This window comes from Episyrphus balteatus, chromosome 3 (assembly GCF_945859705.1).
Source record: "Episyrphus balteatus chromosome 3, idEpiBalt1.1, whole genome shotgun sequence".
Taxonomy (NCBI): domain Eukaryota; kingdom Metazoa; phylum Arthropoda; class Insecta; order Diptera; family Syrphidae; genus Episyrphus; species Episyrphus balteatus.
The window spans coordinates 17,850,238-17,871,158 of NC_079136.1; the positions used below are offsets into that span (position 1 = coordinate 17,850,238).

The 20,921-nt window shown below is 33.0% G+C and overlaps 3 protein-coding genes across 6 annotated transcripts in view; 1 reads left to right on the forward strand and 2 right to left on the reverse strand.

Annotated features, from left to right (window-relative positions):
• Positions 1 to 1,366: 1,366 nt before the first annotated feature.
• Positions 1,367 to 3,552, reverse strand: LOC129913981 (major heat shock 70 kDa protein Ba). The gene has a single exon (XM_055992997.1). It carries the CDS (start codon positions 3,373 to 3,375, stop codon positions 1,465 to 1,467), a length of 1,911 nt encoding a protein of 636 aa, XP_055848972.1. The 5' UTR covers positions 3,376 to 3,552; the 3' UTR covers positions 1,367 to 1,464.
• Positions 3,553 to 13,979: 10,427 nt separating this feature from the next.
• LOC129914002 (major heat shock 70 kDa protein Ba-like) lies at positions 13,980 to 16,174 on the forward strand. Its single transcript, XM_055993024.1, has one exon. It carries the CDS (start codon positions 14,219 to 14,221, stop codon positions 16,127 to 16,129), a length of 1,911 nt encoding a protein of 636 aa, XP_055848999.1. The 5' UTR covers positions 13,980 to 14,218; the 3' UTR covers positions 16,130 to 16,174.
• Positions 16,175 to 17,015: 841 nt separating this feature from the next.
• The window catches only part of LOC129913861 (cystinosin homolog), a 36,574-nt gene continuing 32,668 nt past the window's right edge, over positions 17,016 to 20,921 (reverse strand). For 3 of the 4 annotated variants that reach the window (XM_055992794.1, XM_055992792.1, XM_055992793.1), the window contains exon 9: positions 17,016 to 17,163. In XM_055992794.1, the coding sequence (XP_055848769.1) occupies positions 17,046 to 17,163 (118 nt within the window). In that variant the 3' untranslated portion in view covers positions 17,016 to 17,045. Of the gene's footprint in view, positions 17,164 to 20,477; positions 20,844 to 20,921 lie in introns of those variants that run through there. The other variant, XM_055992795.1, reaches the window with a different exon arrangement.

Sequence of the window (20,921 nt, forward strand, 5' to 3'; positions counted from 1 at the left end):
AAAAACGAACAATGCATGTAATGAAACAACTTCAAAAATAAAAAAAATTAATATGAATCTCTTGCAACAACTAGGATCCATATATGTAAATATTTTTATTTTTTAACAAAGAAACTCGAGAGTTATATTGTTTCAACTAATAAGCTTCTAAAACTAAAATTATTTGTATGAATTCCATTACTGTTCTACTTACTAACCATCAATTTAACAAGTGGTGGCCGATCACTGGGGGTGGACCGTGGACGAATATAAAATTCGTATGAATTGTGCTACAGTAAGAAGAATTGAAACCTATGTACTTGTTTTAGAATTTGACATTGGTGAGTATCGGGATCGCTTTTTATTTTTGGTCCAGCTAAATCGGAAAAATAAACAAACATGCATTATTTGTTTATAGAAAAGTTTCAATTATAAAAAATTGAAATGAGCACATAGTGAAACTTCTTTGTGCAACAGGGCTCATATAAAGTATAAAGTTACGAGTAGTTAAACAAATTACAAAGGACGACTATAATTTATTCTTTGCTATCGTCATGATTGCTTTTACCTATATAAAATAATAATAAATAACAATGTGATATTTCACTTCAGTTTTTTTCTAAGGCTGTTATTAACAACTACTTAATAAGTGTATTCAAAATCTAAATTCACTGAAACCGAGCCTTGTAAAAGTGCAAAAATGAATTTATTAAAGAAGGTGAATACAACTTACTAGCTTCTTGCAATGCATACTGAAGAAAATATATCCGTGGTGTTTTGAAGAAACATGAAAATTCCATACAAAAAATCCTTTTTGAAGACTATTTCGGTAATGTGAGAGCGAAAGGTTAAACTGAATGCACTTATTTAGTTCAATTCTTCTAAATGCAGTATCTTTTTTTTGAGTTATCATACGCCACAGATATGCTTGGTTTAAAATGCTAACATATATTCAAGATTAAAGCCTATTAACTCACAGAAATTATCAGAGCATCATATTTTATTTTTAAAATAAAAATATAATTCAATTTGTCCATTGCCCTGCACACATTTCAAGATGCATTAAAAACACTAATAGGTATTCTTAATGCAATACAGCGAAATGTTCATAGTAAAAAATTTTTCTAAGTTATAGTTCTTTCATTTGACACCAATTTCATTGATGGCCACCGATCGTCCAAAATGCCTATTCTCCTCTATTTGCAAAAGCCCAGAAGAGCCTTCATTTTCAAGAAATCAAACTCTTGACCCATTTTCTTTTTCAGAAAAAGCTTCCCAAAAAATAAACATCTTGAAATCTTTAAAGTAAAACACAATTAATTTTTTTTAAAAAATAAATTAGATTTTTTCTTTATTTTAACTTAAATTAACTTATTAACATAATGAAGACTTAAATTAATTATTTTTGTACAATGGAAATGTTTTATCAGTCTACTTATTTTTTAATTAATCTAAGTTTTTTTTACTAGACTAGGATTTTTTGAATTAATCTACTTCTTCGACTGTGGGTCCAGTGTGACCACCAAAGCCTCCAGATTGCTGACCACAACCTTGTGGACCACTTGCTCCTCCGCTGTGTATCTTTGTCATAATTGGACTGCAGATACTCGATATGCTCTTCATTTTGTCTTCGTATTCTTCTTTGTCGGCTAGTGTATTGGCATCCAACCATTTGATGGTCTCCTCACAAGCATCTCGGGCAGTTTGCTTTTCTTGCTGACTTATTTTGTCTCCAGCTTGGTCCAAGGCTTGCTTCACTCCAAACACATAACTTTCAAGAGTGTTGCGAGCTGCGATCTTCTGTCGTTGTTTTTCGTCTTCCTCTTGGAACCTTTCGGCCTCGTTGACCATTCTGTCGATTTCGGCTTGAGACAGGCGACCCTTGTCGTTCTTGATAGTTATATTCTTGGTATTGCCTGTTCCGGTTTCCTTGGCCGACACGTTCAAGATTCCGTTTGCATCCATGTCGAATGTGACTTCGATCTGTGGTGTACCTCTAGGTGCTGGCGGAATGCCCGAGAGATCGAATGTGCCCAGTATGTTGTTATCTTTCGTCATAACACGCTCACCTTCAAATACTTTGATGGTAACACCTGGCTGGTTGTCGGCATATGTGGAGAATGTTTGAGTCTGCTTGCAGGGAATCCTGCAGTTTCGTTCAATAATTTTTGCCATAACTCCTCCAGCTGTTTCGATACCAAGTGACAATGGTGCTACATCAACGAGAAGAACATCTTGGATTTGACTACTCTTGTCACCGCTAAGAATGGCTGCTTGGACGGCTGCTCCATAGGCAACTGCTTCATCTGGATTGATGGACAGATTCAATGATTTGCCGCAGAAGAACGACTGTAGAAGGTTCTGTACTTTAGGAATTCTCGTTGAACCACCTACAAGGACGATGTCATGGATCTGCTTTTTGTCCATTTTTGCGTCATTCAATGCCTTCTCAACTGGTTCTAGTGTTGCACGGAAGAGATCAGCGCAAAGCTCCTCGAAGCGAGCCCTTGTCACTCTGGTGTAAAAGTCAACTCCCTCAAACAAGGCATCGATTTCGATGGTAGCCTCCGTGCTCGATGACAATGTTCGTTTGGCTCTTTCAGCTGCTGTTCTCAAACGTCGAAGAGCTCGTGGATTGGAACGTAGGTCTTTCTTGTATTTGCGCTTGAACTCCTCTGCCAGATGAGTGACCAAACGGTTGTCGAAGTCCTCACCTCCCAAGTGTGTGTCGCCAGCCGTTGCCCTCACTTCGAATAGTGAACCTTCATCGATTGTTAATATGGAAACATCAAAGGTACCACCACCCAAGTCGAATATTAGGACATTTCGTTCACCAGATAGATTTTTGTCCAGTCCATAGGCTAATGCTGCTGCAGTTGGCTCATTGATGATTCTCAGAACATTGAGTCCAGCTATGGCTCCAGCGTCTTTGGTGGCTTGGCGCTGCGAGTCATTGAAATATGCTGGAACTGTGATTACTGCGTCTCTCACTGTCTCACCCAAGTAGGCTTCGGCTGTTTCCTTCATCTTCGTCAAGACCATCGAGCTTATCTCCTCAGGAGCAAATCTTTTGTGTTCTCCTTTGAATTCAACTCCGATCTTGGGTTTGCCATTATCGCTTACTACTTTGAATGGCCAGTGCTTCATGTCCTCTCGAATTTTCGGGTCATCATATTTGCGTCCAATCAACCTCTTTGCATCAAACACTGTGTTTTTGGGATTCATGGCAACCTGGTTCTTGGCGGCATCACCTATCAGACGCTCAGAGTCTGTGAATGCCACATAGCTGGGTGTTGTGCGGTTGCCTTGGTCGTTGGCAATAATTTCTACCTTGCCATGTTGGAAGACTCCAACACAGGAGTAGGTTGTTCCCAAATCAATTCCGATTGCTGGCATCTTGTTTTTGTTTTTTTCTATAGATTTATCTGTTATCACGTTCAAATTGATAATATTAAACTTTTTACTTTGAATATTACTTTTCAGTTAGGTAAACTATTTTATCACTTTTTAGTTTTAACTTTGAAACTTTTGTTAGACTTTGTTTTTCTTTTTTGTTTAAATAACGACTTGTTTATAACAACACCTCGTTCAATCTTTTTGATTTCAACTCTTTGAAATATTTTTCAATAATGACTTCGAAGAGAACGCAGACGGGTATTTATATGATTCTGCACGAAAAGGGAATATTCTCGAAATTGTATCTAGATGCTTGTGGAATTTTGTAGAAATATAATGGAAGTGGTTGTGGATTGAAGATTGAAAAGAGAGTACATTTAAGAGAGAGCAAAATGAGGGAGTGTATGTATAGTAGATTGTAGATATTTCTCCTCCTCGAATTGTATAGATATCAAGTTAAGAGAATGGTTACGCACTTTTTTATTTTTTATTTAAAGTTAGAGCTGTAAGAGTATTTATTTGAAGCATGAACATAAAATGTAGAAATAAGTTAAATCAAAACAGAGAACCACACGCAATGTTTTTGTTTATGAATGACGAAGGGGAATCGTGAGATTCTTTTCTCTTTCCTTTTACCTACGTATAAAGAAATACATTCCACCACCGGTAGTCACACAGTCATACTTGTTGTTTTTGTTTGATATTCTTTGCCTATTGTTTTCGTAACAAATAAAAGAAAGGAGATTGAAAAATTACGAAAGAGGAAAATTCAATGTCTAGAAATTTCTGTTTCTAGACATTTCGACCCTCATTTTTGAAGGTCCTGCTTCCTGCGTCCTTGTCTGTGGTATTATCATCATTTGGTGTTTTTCTTTTTGTCGTCCATATATAAAAAAAAACTAACTTAACGCAACATTTATTAGACTAGTTAAATTAAAAAAAATATCATCTATCACAGGTTAGGTGTATAATACATACATAGGTACCTAGAGTGCTGTACCATACCATAGAGTGTCTTCATTAAGAGTTAGTTAAACTAGCTATTTGCAAAGAAAATTGCATCAAAATGTCAAGTAACCTAAATTTTGACTTAGTGCTTTTGGATATGTATAATTTTCACGACTTGTATTTGAATGGGCATTTGGATGATAAGTAGGAAGGCAATTCTTGAAATCTCAGCAAATCTTTATAGCGTCGATATGAACTGATAATTATGCTATACTGATTTAAACAGAGGCGTAGCTGCTGCTGTATCAGCTGTATCAATGTAACAGGGCCCCCGAATTATAGGGGCCCCCAAGAGACCAGAGCACAAGACGTTTATAAAAAAATTCACATAAATCTATAAACCTCAAATAGAACTTGATTATAATAGAAAAGGGGTATTGGGGGGTCAAATTACCCCAAATCAATTTTAGCCTATTTCCGATTATCGTATCGGAAGTAGGCTAATAAATAAAAAAATATAAATAAAAATGTTCTGGAGGGTCCACCCTCCAGAATCATGCCACACAAAACTAGCAAAGGATGGCTCTGAAAACCCTACCAATCTGACTTTGTCTATCAAGAAAAAAAAAAAAAAACTTAAAACACCACACCCAGGGGCGGAGTGTACCTACTACTAAACAAAAAAGGAAATAGAATTAAACATTTTTGCGGGAGGATCATATTTTGCTATAAATAGGGCCACACACCACTCACAATATTCAGTTTGGCTGCGGTCGTCAACGAAATAACATCGACAGTCAGCTCCTGGCACCGGTAAGTGTGACTCTTGGGACATGTCTCATGGGATATGTCTCATGAGACATGTCTCATGAGAAATGTCTCATGGTACATGTCTCATTAGACATGGGATATGTCTCATATCTCATGAGCCATTTTTCATGAGACATTTCTCATGAGAAATTTCTCATTAGAAATGTCCAACGAGACATTTCTCATGAGAAATGTCTCATGACATTTCTCTCGAGATATTTCTCTCCAGACATTTCTCTCAAAACATTTCTCTCGAGACATTTCTCTCTAAACATTTCTCTCGAGACATTTCTCTCGAGACATTTTTCTCGTGGCATTTCTCTCTAAACATTTCTCTCGAGACATTTCTCTCGAGACATTTCTCTCGAGACATTTCTCTCGAGACATTTATCATGAGACATTTCTCTCGAGACATTTCTCTCGAGACTTTTATAAATCGACATTTATCTTGAGACATTTATCTTGAGACATTTATCTATCCACATTTATCTATCCACATTTATCTATCCACATTTATCAATTCACATTTATCAATCGACATTTATCTATCGACATTTATCTATCGACATTTATCTATCCACATTTATCTATCCACATTTATCTATCCACATTTATCAATCCTCATTTATTTATCCACATTTATCAATCCACATTTATCTATCGACATTTATCTATCCACATTTATCTATCCACATTTATCAATCCACATTTATCAATCCACATTTATCTATCGACATTTATCTATCGACATTTAGCTAGCGACTTTTATCTAGAGACATTTATCTAGAGACATTTGTCTAGAGACATTTGTCTAGAGACATTTATCTATCGACATTTATCTATCCACATTTATCAATCCACATTTATCTATCGACATTTATCTGGGGACATTTATAAATCGACATTTATCTTGAGACATTTGTCTAGAGACATTTGTCTAGAGACATTTGTCTAGAGACATTTGTCTAGAGACATTTATCTATCGACATTTATCTATCCACATTTATCTATCCACATTTATCTATCCACATTTATCTATCCACATTTATCGATCCACATTTATCTATCGACATTTATCTATCCACATTTATCTATCGACATTTATCTATCCACATTTATCGATCCACATTTATCGATCCACATTAATCTATCCACATTAATCTATCGACATTTATCTATCCACATTTGTCTATCGACATTTATCTATCGACATTTGTCTATCGACATTTATCTATCCACATTTATCTATCCACATTTATCTATCCACATTTATCGATCCACATTTATCTATCGAAATTTATCTATCCACATTTATCTATCGACATTTATCTATCCACATTTATCGATCCACATTTATCTATCCAGATTTATCGATCCACATTTATCTATCGACATTTATCGATCCACATTTATCTATCCACATTTATCGATCCACATTTATCTATCCACATTTATCTATCCACATTTATCTATCCACATTTATCAATCCACATTTATCTATCCACATTTATCTATCGACATTTATCTATCGACATTTATCTATCCACATTTATCTATCGACATTTATCTATCCACATTTATCTATCGACATTTATCGATCCACATTTATCGATCCACATTTATCTATCCACATTTATCTATCCACATTTATCTATCCACATTTATCGATCCACATTTATCGATCCACATTTATCTATCGACATTTATCAATCCACATTTATCGATCCACATTTATCTATCGACATTTATCTATCGACATTTATTTATCCACATTTATCGATCCACATTTATCTATCGACATTTATCTATCGACATTTATCGATCCACATTTATCTATCCACATTTATCGATCCACATTTATCTATCCACATTTATCTATCCACATTTATCTATCCACATTTATCTATCGACATTTATCTAGAGACATTTATCTATCCACATTTATCTATCCACATTTATCTATCCACATTTATCTATCGACATTTATCTAGAGACATTTATCTATCCACATTTATCTATCCACATTTATCTATCCACATTTATCTATCGACATTTATCTATCCATATTTATCGATCCACATTTATCTATCCACATTTATCTATCCACATTTATCTATCCACATTTATCGATTACATTTATCAATCCACATTTATCCACATTTATCTATCCACATTTATCAATCCACATTTATCTATCCACATTTATCTATCCACATTTATCTATCGACATTTAGCTATCCACATTTATCGATCCACATTTATCTATCCACATTTATCTATCCACATTTATCTATCCACATTTATCGATTTACATTTATCAATCCACATTTATCTATCGACATTTATCTATCCAGATTTATCGATCCACATTTATCTATCCAGATTTATCGATCCACATTTATCTAACCACATTTATCTATCCACATTTATCTATCCACATTTATCTATCCACATTTATCTATCCACATTTATCTATCGACATTTATCTATCCACATTTATCTATCGACATTTATCTATCCACATTTATCGATCCACATTCATCTATAAATGTGGATCGATAAATGTGGATAGATAAATGTGGATCGATAAATGTCGATAGATAAATGTGGATAGATTAATGTGGATCGATAAATGTGGATCGATAAATGTGGATCGATAAATGTCGATAGATAAATGTGGATCGATAAATGTGGATCGATAAATGTGGATAGATAAATGTGGATCGATAAATGTGGATAGATAAATGTGGATAGATTAATGTGGATCGATAAATGTGGATCGATAAATGTGGATAGATAAATGTCGATACATAAATGTGGATTGATAAATGTGGATAGATAAATGTGGATTGATAAATGTGGATAGATAAATGTGGATAGATAAATGTGGATCGATAAATGTGGATAGATAAATGTCGATAGATAAATGTGGATCGATAAATGTGGATAGATAAATGTGGATCGATAAATGTGGATAGATAAATGTCGATAGATAAATGTGGATAGATAAATGTCGATAGATAAATGTGGATCGATAAATGTGGATAGATAAATGTGGATCGATAAATGTGGATAGATAAATGTCGATAGATAAATGTGGATCGATAAATGTGGATAGATAAATGTCGATAGATAAATGTCGATAGATAAATGTGGATCGATAAATGTGGATCGATAAATGTCGATAGATAAATGTGGATCGATAAATGTGGATCGATAAATGTGGATCGATAAATGTGGATAGATAAATGTGGATAGATAAATGTGGATCGATAAATGTGGATCGATAAATGTGGATCGATAAATGTCGATAGATAAATGTGGATCGATAAATGTGGATAGATAAATGTGGATAGATAAATGTGGATCGATAAATGTGGATAGATAAATGTGGATCGATAAATGTCGATAGATAAATGTGGATCGATAAATGTGGATAGATAAATGTGGATAGATAAATGTGGATAGATAAATGTGGATCGATAAATGTGGATCGATAAATGTGGATCGATAAATGTCGATAGATAAATGTGGATCGATAAATGTGGATCGATAAATGTGGATAGATAAATGTGGATCGATAAATGTGGATCGATAAATGTGGATCGATAAATGTCGATAGATAAATGTGGATAGATAAATGTGGATCGATAAATGTGGATAGATAAATGTCGATAGATAAATGTCGATAGATAAATGTGGATCGATAAATGTGGATAGATAAATGTGGATAGATAAATGTGGATAGATAAATGTGGATAGATAAATGTCGATAGATAAATGTCTCTAGACAAATGTCTCTAGACAAATGTCTCTAGACAAATGTCTCTAGACAAATGTCTCAAGATAAATGTCGATTTATAAATGTCCCCAGATAAATGTCGATAGATAAATTTATCGATCCACATTTATCTATCGACATTTATCTATCCACATTTATCTATCGACATTTATCTATCCACATTTATCTATCGACATTTATCGATCCACATTTATCTATCCACATTTATCGATCCACATTCATCTATAAATGTGGATCGATAAATGTGGATAGATAAATGTGGATAGATAAATGTGAATAGATAAACGTCGCTAGATAAATGTCTCTAGATAAATGTCGATAGATAAATGTGGATTGATAAATGTGGATAGATAAATGTTAATCGATAAATGTGGATCGATAAATATGGATAGATAAATGTCGATACATAAATGTGGATTGATAAATGTGGATAGATAAATGTCGCTAGATAAATGTGGATTGATAAATGTGGATAGATAAATGTGGATAAATGTGGATTGATAAATGTGGATCGATAAATGTGGATCGATAAATGTGGATAGATAAATGTGGATGGATAAATGTGAATAGATAAATGTCGCTAGATAAATGTCGATAGATAGTGGTATAATCGGGTTTTTGGATTTCTGGATTTGGATTTATCTATTATCATGGATTATCTATCCACATTTATCGATCCACATTTATCTATCCACATTTATCGATCCACATTTATCTATCCAGATTTATCGATCCACATTTATCTATCCACATTTATCTATCGACATTAATCTATCCACATTTATCAATCCACAATTATCTATCGACATTTATCGATCCACATTTATCTATCCACATTTATCGATCCACATTCATCTATCCACATTTATCTATCCACATTTATCGATCCACATTTATCTATCCACATTTATCGATCCACATTTATCTATCGACATTTATCTATCGACATTTATCTATCCACATTTATCTATCCACATTTATCTATCGACATTTATGTATCCACATTTATCTATCGACATTTATCTATCCACATTTATCTTTCGACATTTATCTATCGACATTTTTCTATCCACATTTATCTATCGACATTTATATATCCACATTTATCTATCGACATTTATCTATCGACATTTATCTATCCACATTTATCTATACACATTTATCGATCCACATTTATCTATCCACATTTATCGATCCACATTTATCTATCCACATTTATCTATACACATTTATCGATCCACATTTATCTATCCACATTTATCGATCCACATTTATCTATCCACATTTATCTATCCACATTTACCAATCCACATTTATCTATCGACATTTATCTAGAGACATTTATCTAGCGACAATTATCTATCCACATTTATCAATCCAGCTCCCAGAAGCTTTTTCGAACCCCCAACTTCCAACGCCTATATCTCGGGATTTTGAAAAAGGGTAAAAAAATTTTTTTGATACCCAAAGGTAACGGGGACTCTAACCTACATTTGGGTACAACTCCCATCACTGTAGGTCCACGGGTTCTCAAACTGGGAGAACTTAAAGGTTAAAAAAAGTTAAGCCCGATGCTGAAAAAATAGGCATGATTTGGCGGTTTAACATGGAAGATGAGCTTTTTAAAAATCTAACAATGTGCAAAGCGTAAGCCCATGACACAAGCTACCATTTGGCATCACTGCCAAAAATTTCATACAAGCGGTTTAGCTTCGAGGAGCGTTCAAAGGTTCGGAAATTTTTCGAAAAAAACAATTTACCCGAACTTTAAACTGGATTTTCTCGGAATTTTGAAAAAAAAATCCAAAAACCCGATTATACCACTATCTATCGACATTTATCTAGCGACATTTATCTATACACATTTATCTATCCACATTTATCTATCCACATTTATCGATCCACATTTATCTATCCACATTTATCAATCCACATTTATCTATCGACATTTATCTAGAGACATTTATATATCGACATTTATCTATCCACATTTATCTATCCACATTTATCTATCCACATTTATCGATCCACATTTATTTATCCACATTTATTTATCCACATTTATCGATCCTCATTTATCAATCCACATTTATCTATCCACATTTATCAATCCACATTTATCTATCGACATTTATCTAGAGACATTTATCTATCCACATTTATCTATCCACATTTATCTATCCACATTTATCAATCCACATTTGTCTATCGACATTTATCTAGAGACATTTATCTAGCGACATTTATCTATCCACATTTATCTATCCACATTTATCGATTCACATTTATCTATCCACATTTATCTATCCACATTTATCTATCCACATTTATCTTACTTCAAATTTCTGCAAAACAGTCGGAACCAATGCAATGTTGTTAAGGCTTAAGGCTGTATCCAAGTCTAGGAGATGAAGGGGGCCTCCAAGAAAATGTGGATACAGGGCCCTCAAAGGGCTAGTTTCGCCACTGGATTTAAAATGTCTTTGCTATTAGCTATTTTTAGTTTTATGTTTTTCATAAATTGATAAATTTAGAATTTGTTTGGTAGTCTTCTGCAAATAAAAGGCATTGGTATGAAACGCCTATATTTGAGAGATGATGTTTATGAAATGAATGAAAATAGTGATGATTCATATGTGTTTAAATTAAAATGAAAAACATACCTAATAAAAAATGTTTCCTGGCACCAAAGGTTTTTTTTTAAATAATATTAAAATGTTTTACATATACCTACCTATGGATTTTAATTCGATTTTTATTTAAAAATAAACAAAATGAAAAAAAAAAAAGGATATGGTCTTCTGTAGTCGGCCAGGGGGGCTGACAACTGAAGAACTAGGTACACATACCAAAAATGTTTTTTTAAGTCGGCCCCTTCGATTAATTAGAAAGTTAACTAAATTTTCGCATTTTTAGGCAAGACTCATTAGGATGTAGTGGAACAACTTCAAAAATGTATAAATACCCTCATAAATGAGTGAATAAAAATACACTATTGCATGTTGCAACTCTTGTAACAACTTGGATACATATAAGTATTTTTATTGTTAACAAAGAAACCAAGAGTTGTATTGTTTCAACTGATAAGCTTCTAAAACTTAAATTATTTGTATGAATTCCATTGACATTACGATGATAGAGAATGCCAACAAAGTGGGTCCCGTCTGTCTGTCTGTATACGAAGCTACAGCCTAAACGGATGAACCGATTAATGTCAAACTTGGTATGTAGCCTTATTTAGCGACTCTCTAGAGGGGTTTTTGGAATTAATTTTTTTTGGACCAAAAATAACGGTACCTGTGATATATCAATTTTAGTAAAAAAAATTCAAATGTAAGTTTCAAGACAAGGTCTATCTTTAAATGAAAAAACAATTTTTTTTAATCATTAGGTATTAACGGAACCTGCCATAGAACCGCTCTTTTTAAATAAAATTTTGAAAAAAATAATTAATTTTTTTTGAAATTTTGGTTTTAGATGTTGATTAGTGATTTCTACAAAATGGCATACCAATTAAAAAAACAGCCCTACGATTTTGAATTTTTTTTTATAAAAATGCATTTCAATAAAACAAATGCAATTATACTTGTTTTGGAGGGCACTTTGATTGCAGATGTTGTTTAATTATTTTAAAAACAATTTTTATGTTATTTGAAATTGAGCCCATTAAAACTGCAAAAGTGAATGTTTGAACACTACTTCTATAATATGAGAGATGTTCCAGCATCAGGGCGAAAGGTGATACTGAATGCAATTATTTAGCTCAATATTACTAAATGCTGTTTTACAGTATATTTTTTTGAGTTATCATTATCATACACCAAACATATGCTTGGTTTAAAATGCCCATGTTCAAGCCTTCAAACTCACAGAAAATATCAAAGCATCATGTTCCTTCACACATTTCACAATGCATTAAAAACACAAATACATAGGTATTCTAAATGCAATTATGCAAGGACACATCCATATTTAAAATTTTTTTCTACGTTATAGTTCTTTCATTTGACACCAATTTCATTGATGGCCGCCGAACGTCCAAAATGCCCAATCTGAATCTCCTTTATTTGCAAAAGCCCAGAAGAACCTTCATTTTCAAGAAATCAAACTCTTGACCCATTTTATTTTTCAGAAAAAGCTTCCCAAAAAAATAAACATCTTGAAATCTTTAAAGTAAAACACCATGAATTTCTTTAAATAAATTAATTTGATTTGTTTTCCTTTATTTTAACATAAAATTACTTATTTACATAATGAAGACTTAAATTATTTGTTTTTTTTTTGTACAATGGAAATGTTTTATCAGTCTACTTATTTATTAATTAATCTAAGTTTTTTACTAGACTAGGATTTTTTGAATTAATCTACTTCTTCTACTGTGGGTCCAGTGTGACCACCAAAGCCTCCAGATTGCTGACCACAACCACCAAACGATGATAATATCACAGACAAGGACGCAGGACCTTCAAAAATAAATTTCGAAATTTCTAGAAACAGAAATTTCTAGACATTGAATTTTCCTCTCTCGTAATTTTTCAATCTCTTTTCTTTTATTTGTTACGAAAACAATAGGCAAAGAATAACAAACAAAAACAACAAGTATGACTGTGTGACTACCGGTGGTAGAATGTATTTCTTTATACGTAGGTAAAAGGAAAGAGAAAAGAATCTCACGATTCCCCTTCGTCATTCATAAACAAAAACATTGCGTGTGGTTCTCTGTTTTGATTTAACTTATTTCTACATTTTATGTTCATGCTTCAAATAAATACTCTTACAGCTCTAACTTTAAATAAAAAATAAAAAAGTGCGTAACCATTCTCTTAACTTGATATCTATACAATTCGAGGAGGAGAAATATCTACAATCTACTATACATACACTCCCTCATTTTGCTCTCTCTTAAATGTACTCTCTTTTCAATCTTCAATCCACAACCACTTTCATTATATTTCTACAAAATTCCACAAGCATCTAGATACAATTTCGAGAATATTCTCTTTTCGTGCAGAATCATATAAATACCCGTCTGCGTTCTCTTCGAAGTCATTATTGAAAAATATTTCAAAGAGTTGAAATCAAAAAGATTGAACGAAGTGTTGTTATAAACAAGTCGTTATTTAAACAAAAAAGAAAAACAAAGTCTAACAAAAGTTTCAAAGTTAAAACTAAAAAGTGATAAAATAGTTTACCTAACTGAAAAGTAATATTCAAAGTAAAAAGTTTAATATTATCAATTTGAACGTGATAACAGATAAATCTATAGAAAAAAACAAAAACAAGATGCCAGCAATCGGAATTGATTTGGGAACAACCTACTCCTGTGTTGGAGTCTTCCAACATGGCAAGGTAGAAATTATTGCCAACGACCAAGGCAACCGCACAACACCCAGCTATGTGGCATTCACAGACTCTGAGCGTCTGATAGGTGATGCCGCCAAGAACCAGGTTGCCATGAATCCCAAAAACACAGTGTTTGATGCAAAGAGGTTGATTGGACGCAAATATGATGACCCGAAAATTCGAGAGGACATGAAGCACTGGCCATTCAAAGTAGTAAGCGATAATGGCAAACCCAAGATCGGAGTTGAATTCAAAGGAGAACACAAAAGATTTGCTCCTGAGGAGATAAGCTCGATGGTCTTGACGAAGATGAAGGAAACAGCCGAAGCCTACTTGGGTGAGACAGTGAGAGACGCAGTAATCACAGTTCCAGCATATTTCAATGACTCGCAGCGCCAAGCCACCAAAGACGCTGGAGCCATAGCTGGACTCAATGTTCTGAGAATCATCAATGAGCCAACTGCAGCAGCATTAGCCTATGGACTGGACAAAAATCTATCTGGTGAACGAAATGTCCTAATATTCGACTTGGGTGGTGGTACCTTTGATGTTTCCATATTAACAATCGATGAAGGTTCACTATTCGAAGTGAGGGCAACGGCTGGCGACACACACTTGGGAGGTGAGGACTTCGACAACCGTTTGGTCACTCATCTGGCAGAGGAGGTCAAGCGCAAATACAAGAAAGACCTACGTTCCAATCCACGAGCTCTTCGACGTTTGAGAACAGCAGCTGAAAGAGCCAAACGAACATTGTCATCGAGCACGGAGGCTACCATCGAAATCGATGCCTTGTTTGAGGGAGTTGACTTTTACACCAGAGTGACAAGGGCTCGCTTCGAGGAGCTTTGCGCTGATCTCTTCCGTGCAACACTAGAACCAGTTGAGAAGGCATTGAATGACGCAAAAATGGACAAAAAGCAGATCCATGACATCGTCCTTGTAGGTGGTTCAACGAGAATTCCTAAAGTACAGAACCTTCTACAGTCGTTCTTCTGCGGCAAATCATTGAATCTGTCCATCAATCCAGATGAAGCAGTTGCCTATGGAGCAGCCGTCCAAGCAGCCATTCTTAGCGGTGACAAGAGTAGTCAAATCCAAGATGTTCTTCTCGTTGATGTAGCACCATTGTCACTTGGTATCGAAACAGCTGGAGGAGTTATGGCAAAGATTATTGAACGAAACTGCAGGATTCCCTGCAAGCAGACTCAAACATTCTCCACATATGCCGACAACCAGCCAGGTGTTACCATCAAAGTATTTGAAGGTGAGCGTGTTATGACGAAAGATAACAACATACTGGGCACATTCGATCTCTCGGGCATTCCGCCAGCACCTAGAGGTACACCACAGATCGAAGTCACATTCGACATGGATGCAAACGGAATCTTGAACGTGTCGGCCAAGGAAACCGGAACAGGCAATACCAAGAATATAACTATCAAGAACGACAAGGGTCGCCTGTCTCAAGCCGAAATCGACAGAATGGTCAACGAGGCCGAAAGGTTCCAAGAGGAAGACGAAAAACAACGACAGAAGATCGCAGCTCGCAACACTCTTGAAAGTTATGTGTTTGGAGTGAAGCAAGCCTTGGACCAAGCTGGAGACAAAATAAGTCAGCAAGAAAAGCAAACTGCCCGAGATGCTTGTGAGGAGACCATCAAATGGTTGGATGCCAATACACTAGCCGACAAAGAAGAATACGAAGACAAAATGAAGAGCATATCGAGTATCTGCAGTCCAATTATGACAAAGATACACAGCGGAGGAGCAAGTGGTCCACAAGGTTGTGGTCAGCAATCTGGAGGCTTTGGTGGTCACACTGGACCCACAGTAGAAGAAGTAGATTAATTCAAAAAATCCTAGTCTAGTAAAAAACTTAGATTAATTAATAAATAATTAGACTGATAAAACATTTCCATTGTACAAAAAAAAAAACAAATAATTTAAGTCTTCATTATGTAAATAAGTTAATTTAAGTTAAAATAAAGGAAAAAAAATCAAATTAATTTATTAAAAGAAATTCATGGTGTTTTACTTTAAAGATTTCAAGATGTTTATTTTTTTGGGAAGCTTTTTCTGAAAAATAAAATGGGTCAAGAGTTTGATTTCTTTTTCGCAAATAAAGAATATTGGGCATTTTGGAAGCTTTTTCTGAAAATAAAAAATAGTTGGGCTGAAGTGGCAATACTTTTTTGTGAAAATGGATATATTTGTTCCATTCACGGTTATTATTGCCGAACATAAATTTGCTTTCAAATTTACATAATGCTTGTTGGATGTTCTATATAGAAATGAGTCCCAATTAATTTTAGTATATTGGTGGTTTTAATAGCTGGATTTTCAACTTTTTGACATCGTGGTCAAACTCAGGTTCAGAAGTTGAATGGATTTAAACGAGGGTCGTTTTGTTCAATCGAACGTTTTCAATGTTGCGTTACGAACTTAGGTCAACTTAAACATGTTACCTTTACCTTCTGTTCAAAACTTGAATCTGTTCTGAAACAAGAAATTTTAGTCGACTTTAAATTCAAAGATTTACTTAGACTTATTACATAAAAGTACATTATATTTTTTGGGTAGACATACATACATAGATTTGTATATTATATTACTTTTCACACAATTCATATAAATATATTCCTCTTAAAACATGATTGATAAATAGTTTCTTATTGCATAATGTCACACATGAAAAGTATAAATTTATTAAGAATACATTTTATATGATATTTATTATTTTATTTTTACAACGATATCAACATTATCAAGCTACTTCTGGGAGACGAAAAGGTTCATCTTGAATTATTTCACTATGACGTCTTTGGTTTGAATTGATCTGGTTTACAACATTGCCTGGGATGAATTCATATGGTTGAAGGTTTCTGTAAAAATAGAAAAGTAATATGGTAGTCAAATAAATTAAATACCAAAAATTATTCATTAGTTGTTAGAAGCAATTGAATATGATTGTGAATGATTTGAATAACATATAGGTTAGTAACAACGTTTATCTTCTTCGTTGTATTAGGAGCTACTTTTTCCACCGTTCAATACAAGTAATACTGGGCGGCCATAAGTCTTAAAAAAATAAATACTGGTATACCCCAGGGCTATAATTTTTTTTTTAATCATTAAAGACCTCTTGTCTGAAACTTTTAATCCATAAAATTATTTTGCCGCTTCGGAAAAAATTCTTCTTCTTCTCACATGCTCGTTGTCTAAATAAACTGCATTCGACCAAACTTGGCATGCAATTCCTATGCTCCTCGAACTCCTCTGAGTCTCTTAGATAGAATCCAGAAACTTGCCTTCAAAATTATAGGAGGAACATCTGTAGCAGAAACAAATGCGTCTGCCGACATCATCGTAATTTTTCCAACCTCTCTTCATTTAATTGTTGCATGTATAGACAATGTTCCAGTAGAATAGCCAGTTCCATTTTACATTTCTCCCATTAAGCTCCTTAAGTCCAATATGCGACATTTCCTTTTGAATCCTCTCTAATTTTCGCTAACCTCGGAATCGGTAGTTATTCATAACCCTATGAGTGCACGCAAACAAATTATTGTTTAGGAACAGCTTTTAGGTTAAATTTTTTAACAACCGTAGAAATTTTTCACGAACTGTACCTATTTACTTTAAAAAAATAAACTAAATTCGCAATGATATGTCTTTTTCAGTTTAAAATTGAATGCACTCAGGAATCTTTACAAAGTGATTAAGATATTTCCTTTTGCTTTTGTTAAACATCCTTGCTTATACAAAAAATCTGTTGGCAAGAAAATAATTGACAAAAATCACGGTCAGAATCTTAAACAAACTCAATTTATTTTTTGTACTAAGACAAAGATCGCAGAGATTCTGTAAACAAATACAAAAAAACAAAATCGCTTCATTTTCTCTCCCACCCGTGACAGTAGAAGCAGTTGACATATTTTTTGACCGATTTTACGTCCTGAAAAGTATCTGAAAGCATTCAGAATTTTTCTGAAAGTGTTTTATTGGAACTCAAATGACTGATAGTACGAATTAGTGAATCCTTGAGTGAAACCAATCGAAGACAAGAGTCTACGTAAAAACATAATTTAAATAGTACCTAACTGAAATTTTGTTTGAGATATCTTTTACAAAGCTAAGGAAATACTGGATAAGAGTACACTTGCTTTCAATCAATTAAAAAAAAAAAAAATTAAATCGGCAACTATGTCGTGTTGGTCAACATAAATTACAATTTTTGAATAGTTATCGTGTTTCTACCAAAAACAACTGATATACTCGATACATCTACTTATTTTGGATCTTTTTTAACAAATGTTTTTATTACTCAGCTTAGTTGTGATCAATTTCTCAGGTTAAAAATTAAGTGGTCACTATGGCGTATGTGGAACATTTTCAGCTATTGAAATATAATTTTTCTACCGTTGCATTGACCAAATAATTAATTAATTTAGTTTGTTTTGACCAATTAATACGCCAAAAATATTTTTTTTTATAATGATAACAAAAATTCATAATTTTCACATTTATTGGGGAGAGCTTTTAATTTTATGAATAATTTTATTTACCATAAAATGAAATGCCCTCAGTAAATATGTAAATAAATTTAAGAATGGTTTTAATATTTGAGAGTTTAAGCTTAAACATTGTGTTTTTGTACGTCTTCAATACAAAAACGACAATTTTAAATGAGTTACCACTATTGGAAAAAATCCCAACAAAATTCGATTTTTTTTATGGCAGGTTCGGACTTTGTTTTGAGAAAATCGATATTTAAATTTTTTGGATAAAAATAAAAATCTCAATCTGCCTGTCGTAAATTAATTGTCCACTTAAAATTAATTGTATTTTTTTTTTATATTTTGGCATAAGTTTGATTTTCGGGTACTAAATGAAAGCCAGATCTCGATCGCAATTGATTTATCATACCATATCATCGTATCGGATTTAAGTTTGTACGAATGTACCTTTTGGTATTCTTGAGTAATGAAATTATTTGAGTTAAGAAAAGTTTAGTTTTTCCTTAAGTTTTGGTTTGTTTTGTTAATACGGTCTGAGGAAATTTCCAACCTGGATTATGAAAATTAAGTTTTCAAAAAATCATTTTCAACAAAGAGGACAAAGAGGCTCTTAAAAAAATTCTATTAAGGCCTCAAATTAAAACTCAGTTCAAATCAGGAATGCCTTAAAAACCCGAATGAGTTATTGTAAAGTTGTATAGTATATTTTTTTTTATTTAAGATCTTTTATTTTTAATTTAATTAATAAAACTTAATTTCAATAAGGTTTCATGAGAATGCTTAAAAAATATATGTAGAAAAAAACCAGCACTACGACCCATATTATCGATGTGTGTCTTTCATGTGCATTTTGCATAAAAACAAGTATTTTTGAAGTAATTTTTGTCGTTTTTAACGCTGCTTTTAGTCTAAAGTTTGCCTTTAGCGTTAATCTTATAGTCTGTTTTCACTAGAGCCGTAAATCGTATAGGAATTTTTGAAAAATTGAAATTCGAACTGACCTTATTTGCAAAATCATCTCATTTGGGGTCTAGTGGAAACAGGCTAGGTATTACATATTTTGTTTTACAGACCAAATAGATGTTGTTAAAACATACCGTATAAAAAAAACAAGATATTATCATTCATACACATTTATGGCTGCTCTTGCTAACATTTTTACCGATTTCCAAAAAGGAAGAGCTCTGTATTTTTTTCATCTTTGTTACCTCATAACTTTGGACTGAGTGAACTAATTTTGATAAATCTTTTTATATTGGAAAGTTGGTTACTGCAGTGTGGTCCCATTTCATTTTCGTTCAGTTCTAGCTATAGAAACTATGAGAAAAACCATAAAACCCAGTTTTGTTTCGTGGAAGTCGGTTTTGATTTTTTTATAAAAATTATTTTTAACAATATTTGATGTTGCCAGAAGATCACATTATTTGCGATAATAACTTCTTGTTTATTTATTTTTACAATAATAAGTCTTGTGATTCGTTGTCCGTTTTTTTTTTCAATAAATAGTCATCATAAAAGGTGCTTTACTCCCAATCCTCAGTGCAATTACTTTCACCAACATCAATGTGCATTGCAAAGGTGTATTCAAAAAATGTGTGCATAATATAGAAGTGAAGATATAAAACAAAAATAATGGATTTTCATCCATCATCGATAAAAAAATAAAATCAAACTACAAATGGAACAAATAAAAAAGCAATTTATTACAGTTTTTTTTTAAATAAATCTTTTTTTTTTTAACTTTTTTTTCTGCTTAAAACTTTAACAATAAAACTAACAAACATAATGAACTAGATAAAACGAAATTAAATATACAACAAAATTATACTATATAATAATAATTACAAATGATTATAAATAAAATTATTTTTAAATGAAATTAAATTAAAGAATAATAATAATTTACACGAGAAACAATTAGTTCTTTTACACTATTTTTTTTGTTTTGTTTAAATTAATATCGTTTCTCAGAACTATTGTCCTCTTTAATCTCAGTGAGATCTTCGACAGTTGTCACTTGGGAAATTGTTATTTCCTTTGAATGTCTGTAAAAAATTGTCAAATGGTTTGTTGTTGATGTTTTTTAGATTAAAACACAAATTAATTACAAAAATAATTAAAAC

Bases quoted from the DNA above. Each gene is read 5' to 3' on its own strand.
- LOC129914002 (XM_055993024.1), top strand. From the start codon at position 14,219: ATGCCAGCAATCGGAATTGATTTGGGAACAACCTACTCCTGTGTTGGA.
- LOC129913981 (XM_055992997.1), bottom strand. From the start codon at position 3,375: ATGCCAGCAATCGGAATTGATTTGGGAACAACCTACTCCTGTGTTGGA.